The sequence below is a fragment of the Uloborus diversus genome, chromosome 4, assembly GCF_026930045.1.
Source record: "Uloborus diversus isolate 005 chromosome 4, Udiv.v.3.1, whole genome shotgun sequence".
Taxonomy (NCBI): Eukaryota; Metazoa; Arthropoda; class Arachnida; order Araneae; family Uloboridae; genus Uloborus; species Uloborus diversus.
The window spans coordinates 12,221,545-12,228,008 of record NC_072734.1 but is presented as its reverse complement, the minus strand read 5'-3'; the positions used below and the strand labels follow the sequence as shown (position 1 = coordinate 12,228,008).

The 6,464-nt window shown below is 36.5% G+C and overlaps 1 protein-coding gene across 1 annotated transcript; it reads left to right on the top strand.

Moving 5' to 3' along the window:
- Positions 1–1,381: 1,381 nt before the first annotated feature.
- LOC129219824 (uncharacterized) lies at positions 1,382–4,924 on the top strand. Its single transcript, XM_054854129.1, has 2 exons — positions 1,382–2,371; positions 4,856–4,924. The coding sequence occupies exons 1-2, from the start codon at positions 1,382–1,384 to the stop codon at positions 4,922–4,924; spliced, it is 1,059 nt and encodes a 352-aa protein (XP_054710104.1).
- Positions 4,925–6,464: the final 1,540 nt, after the last annotated feature.

Below are 6,464 nucleotides of genomic sequence, written 5' to 3'. Positions count from 1 at the left end.
GATGATAGCCAATGAGTGTGCGTTTGGCAACGTGAAGGGCGTGTTAGTTACGTTGAGCAAGAGCTCTCATACTCCAAGATACTAAAATTATGATACCTCCATCCATTCTTTTTTAGCAACTCATTCAAGACGTGAACATTCAGCATACTAAAGAAAAAGTTCAAAATCTTTAAATTAAAAAAAGATGCAACTGAAGCTTTAAAAAATATTCTGTAAACCCAAAGATTTGAATGACATCAAAATTTCATGATTAAAAAAACATTTAAACATGAATTCTGAGTTTCAGTTCTTGTACTATAAATATAATTATATATTTATAAAAGTAAAAATGTAATCATACATTTTTACTTACTAAGTATTTACAAACGAGCTGATGTGTGCATCACATGACTTCCTTTCACGTCAGTTTAATGATAATAGCGCCTTGGAGCATGGAAACACTAAATATTTTCACCCCTAGTTTCTTGCGAATCGAAGCAAAAAAACGTTTTACACAGATTTATTTCCCCATTATTGGCAATTTCAATGTGATTCAGTGGTTAACTCTTTAATTATCACGAACATTGGCCAAATTAAAACCGGATTTAAAAATTAAAAAAAAAATTGCCAAATTTTTCGCCAAGTTGGCGACAAAACTTGGCAATATATCGCCAAGGGTTTGGCAAACTATAACACCACTTGAATTAGCATTGAAATTAACAATTGTTTCCTCCCAAAAAGGTGCAACAGACCCCCTTAGGAACATTTGAATGCAACCAAAAGGGAGGGTGCACAACTAGATCCCACTAGGATTCTACGTACCAAATTTCAACTTTCTAGGACATACCGTTTTTGAGTTATGCGAGATACATACGCACATGCGTACATACACACATAGGGGAAAGTGGGGTAAAACCGGGACCCTAAAGTTTGCAGGCTTCTAGAAATCAGATTTTAGCATAAAGGAACAAAATTTTGTAAAAGTATACACTACTTATCTATTAATGCAACCACAGTTTCAAAACCATAAATGTTTTTTTTTTTTAATTTTAACTAATTTTTTTGTAAAAAATGTTGTTAGAAACTGAAGTGAAGAGAGTTTCAAGTGAATGATAAATGTGTGCACGAGAAAACGTCAGAACATTGAAAAATAAAATTAAAATCTGGAGGAGTTTAAAAATGGTGCTGTAATGCACAAATGTTTTTGGCTCTGTAGTTTTCTGGTAGTTATGGCAAAATAAATGTCTTTTTTTATGAAGAAAAGGTGAACTTCTTCGATTCCAGCACCACGCATTGATTTAATGCAGTCCTGATAAAATAACTCATTGTTAGAATTTGAGTTTGTATTCAACATAATTTCGGCGTCCGCGACAGGACCGGTGCTTGGAACTTGTATAAGAAGATGGATTTAACTACATTGAAAGCTCAGAGAAAAGGACTGAGGGCGTCTTTTACCCTCAGTATGAAAAAAATTGAAGCTGAACTTTTGAAGGAAATTACTGGTTCGGATGAACTTTTAATTTTAAGAAATCAGATTTCTGACAAATTCAAGCGGCTAGATGATTGTCAGAGCATAATATCTGAGCTGTTGTTGAAAGATAAAAATGCCGAGGAGGCTTATTATGAAGATTGTGAAGAAGCAGAAAATTATCGGGACAAGTTTATTCAAATTTGCTCTCTGCTTGATTTAAAGTTTGAAAATGTTCAGCGTAATGGGAACATTAGTAAGCGCAACTTTAAGCTGCCGACGATAGAACTTAAAAAGTTTAACGGCGAAGTAAGAGAATTTTTAAATTTTTGGAGCCAGTTCAAGAAAATCCATGAGGACAAGGGCATTGATAATGAAGATAAAATGCAGTATTTAATTCAATCGATGGAACCTGGTTCGAAGGCAGAAAGATTAGTGCTGAGTTTTCCTGCTACCGGAGAAAATTATAGTAGAGCAATACAGCAGTTAAAGGAAAGATTTGGCCGTGATGATCTGCTGGTGCAAGTGTATGTTCGAGATTTATTGAGACTAGTTATGAAAAATGCTGCCGCAGGACGGGGGAAAGCTGATCTTTCATCCCTCTATGACGAATTGGAAGGAAAACTTCGCGCGTTGGAAACCCTTGGACGGACAAAAGAAAAGTATGGAGATTTCTTGACGCCTTTGGTTGAGAGCTGCCTGCCGGAAGAAGTTTTAGTAACGTGGGAAAGAAGCCAAAATCATAATTTAACCGAAGATAAGAACTGTCGCAGTTTAGAGCAGTTAATGAACTTTCTTCGCCAAGAAATCAATGGAGAAGAAATGGTTTGTCTTGCAAGAGCTGGTTTCGGCGCAAATTCAAATTTGGGCAAACGAGAGCCCACAACTGAGAAGGAAAGCGACCTAGCGACAGCTGCAGCGTTAGTAAGTACTGAGAGAAAGGGTAAGCGATTTCAAAGTTGTATTTTTTGTGGAAAAAGTCATCAAAGTAATAGATGTTACATTGCAAAAGAGATGACTGTAAATGAAAAACAAAATATTGTTAAAAAAAGGGGTTTGTTTTATATGTTTTAATTCAAATCATGTCAGTAAATATTGTAATTTAAAAGGAGAGTTAAAATGTAATGGTTGTAGAGAACCTCGTTTTTATGTAATGTGTCCAAAGCTGGAAAGCAAAAGTTGTGAAGCTAAGGATGTAGTAGTTTCTAAGTCTGAAAATTCTCTCTCTAACTTTGATAAAACTCAAACTGTATTTTTGCAAACTCTGTGTGTTCGGATTAAATGTAATAATCGAGAAAAAATAATTCGGGCTTTGGCAGATTCTGGTAGTCAAAGTAGTTATGTAAGTCAGAAAGTTTTGTCTGAGCTGAAAGCAACTCCACTTCGTGAAGAAACAGTGATTCACTCGTTATTTGGGGGGAGGGAAACGAACCCAAAACGGCATAAGATATTCACTGTTGAAGTGAGGGGTTTGAAAGGGTCTTTTGCTTGTAGTTTTGAAGCTCTTTCTGAAAGGAAAATTTGTAGTTTTATACCAAAGGTTAGCAATCCTTATATTTTGAATGAATTAAAGAAAAAGAATATTGAAGTTTCTGATTCCCTTTGTAAAATGAAAGAAATTGATCTTTTAATAGGGGCAGATGTTTTAGGAAACTTGCTGACGGGACGTTCAGTAGATTTAGAATCCGGCCTTACTGCCGTAGAAATGAAGCTTGGGTGGACTGTTATGGGTAAGCAGAACACAAATGAGAAAGATGATGTTTTCAGAACATTATCGATGCATGCTAAAAATATTCCTTTGAATGAATTGTGGGAACTTGAAAGTATAGGAATAACAGATCCCACTTGCAATGTTAATAAGAAAGCGTGCATAGGAGAACATTTAGCTGAATTTGAGGATAAATTGAAAATTCTTCCTTGTGGAAGATATGAAGTAGAGCTTCCTTGGAAGTATGATTTTTCGAACTTTCCAGATAATAAGGATTTAGCCTGGAAAGGAAACGAAAAAATTATTAAGTCAAAATGTAGTAATTTGCTTGGGGATTACCAAAATGTATTCAAAGAATGGGAAAACTTGAATATTATTGAGCGCGTACCAGATTCGGAATTAGAGAATAAGTGCCACTATCTACCACATAGGCCTGTTATAAAAATAGATAGTAAGACCACAAGAGTTCGGCCTGTTTTTGATGCTTCAGCATCCCAGAGAGGTAAGCCTTCTTTGAATGAATGCTTGTTTGAAGGAATGAACCTCATTGAACTAATACCTGATATTGATAGATTGAGGTTGCATCCTATAGGGTTGAGTGTAAGCATTGAAAAGGCATACAGCCTTCCTGAATATGAGATTGCACAGAAGTTGGAAAGTTCTTTCTTTGTGGACAATTGTGTAACAGGGGTTCATAATACCGAAGAAGAAGCGAAGTTCATGGAACAATCGCAACTTATTATGTCAAAGGGATGTTTTAACTTGCGAGGGTTTGAAAGCAATGTAGCTTCTGAAAATGTTTCGAAGCATTCAGAGGAAGCGTCTATTTTAGGAATTTTATGGAATTTGGATAATGACACTCTAAGGTGTAATATAAATATAGAAGCATTGACTTGTGAAACAAAAATTACAAAGCGTTTAATTTTATCTACAGTGCAAAAGATTTTTGATCCCATCGGCTTATTAAGCCCTACTACATTGCTTCCTAAACTGATACTGCAAGATGCTTGTAAGTTAAAACATTCCTGGGATTCAGAACTACCCCCTGATATTGTAAATAAATTTTTGAAATGTTTCAAGGAAATTGCATTGTCAAATAACGTAACTTTGCCATGCTACATAATAACCAATTCTACAACAGAACTGTATGTATTTGTGGATGCTTCTAAAGAAGCTTACGTGGCGTGCGTCTACGATCGTTCAGTAGCGGAAATTGAAGTTGAAATATATCTCGTTAGGTCTAAAACTAGAGTAGATCCACTAAAATCACTGAGTATTCCTCGGTTAGAGCTTATCGCTTGCTGCATAGGTGCAAGACTTTTGCAAGAAAAATGGAAATTGACTCAGCCTGAGTTGTGGGAACATATTTTTGGAACAATGAATATAGCTGATGTATTGTCGCGAGAATTCAGCCCTAGACAATTCTTTGACTTCAAGCGGTGGGAATTACCGACCTGGCCGAAGTTGGCGCCAGAAAAGTGGCTATTAAGTGAAGTAGATTGGAGACCAAAAGAAGTAGACGCGAAGAGAAAAATATTAACAATTACCACTATTGATCTGAATCTGGACGCACCGCTTTTGCCTCCAAAGTTGGTTCGTGTTGTTAAAGACTTACTAAAACGAACTCTTGGCAAATCAGTATTGAATCATGATGAGCTGAACACATTAATATGTGATTTTGAATTATTCATTAATTCAAGGCCTCTAACATATGTGTCGGAAAACCCTCAGGAGTTGATTCCTCTCACACCTGCAATGTTCCTTATTGAAAACCGTAGTTTTGATGTTACAGATATTGATCATGTGGATTTGCAAAGTCTAAAAAAGAGAAAAAGATATAGATATAAGCTGTTCAATGATTTAAGACAGCGTTCCAGAAAAGAATCTTTAAGCCGATTAATTCAAAAACACAATGAGGAGCCAACCCGAGAGCCAAGAGTTGGCGAAATTGTTTTAATTGGCGACGATAATAAAAAACGCGTGTTTTGGCCTTTGGCGAAAATTATTGAAATGATTCTTGGACGAGATAAAAGGGTTCGCGCTGTTAGGCTCAAAACTCAAAATGGGATTTTTGTTCGTCCAGTGGAACGTGTTTACCCATTGGAGATACGTGCTGATGATGAGGCGGTTGCAATTGCCGACAAAGGCATGAGTGAGATGGAGTCAAATCCTAAGGAATTTGTTCAGAAGACTTCTGTTGTTAAAAAGTGTTATCCTGATATTGTTCTGAAAAAGTATACCAGATGTGGAAGGTGTGTGAAAGAACCAAAAAGACTGGATCTTTTAAACAATGAGTGTTACATGTTTGAGACCCTTCCCAGAGTCTCAAAGGGGGGAGGTATGTTAGAAACTGAAGTGAAGAGAGTTTCAAGTGAATGATAAATGTGTGCACGAGAAAACGTCAGAACATTGAAAAATAAAATTAAAATCTGGAGGAGTTTAAAAATGGTGCTGTAATGCACAAATGTTTTTGGCTCTGTAGTTTTCTGGTAGTTATGGCAAAATAAATGTCTTTTTTTATGAAGAAAAGGTGAACTTCTTCGATTCCAGCACCACGCATTGATTTAATGCAGTCCTGATAAAATAAGTCATTGTTAGAATTTGAGTTTGTATTCAACAAATGTCATTTTACCCGGTTTTCTCCACTAGTGGGGTAAAACCGGGTACACATGTTATTGCTATAGGAAAATAAACTTTTTTAAAAGTTTCCACAAAATTCTAGCTTTATTTAGTGACATATGTTAACTATTATCAAACATACTAGAATAAGTATGAAAAAAGTGAGTGAAGTTGAAAGTAAATTTAATTGTCTTTACCTTTAATTTTTTGCTGTAATATAATGCATATTGACAACAGTCGCAAGTAAAATAGTTATCTTCCTCTTTGGCCCCGGAACAGCTTTCATGGGCCCACGACGACATTGGATCCATCCCTCGCCACCCTTGGAGCTGGAATAAAGCTCATTGCAGTAAATGCAGGCAGTATTGTCATTCTCTTCACTGAACTCATCCCTCGTTTGCTCCTTCGGTTTTTCTTTTCTTCAACGCTTATTTTCTGTCTATTCCTTTTTGGCATCTTTATAATGTTGCCTTTTCTTTGATTCTCGTTTATCTTTCTTGTAAGGGCCGTGGTAGCCCGATCGGTAGAGTGTCGGATTCGGGGCCGGAGAGTCCTGAGTTCGAACCTCGATGGTCGAAGATCCAACGTCGTCATTAAAGGGAACTGGGTGACGTTAAATATGCTCGTGGTCTCAATGTCCTCCAAGTGAAACGATACCTCTGGGGGTGCTAGTACTAGGTAGCTATTAGC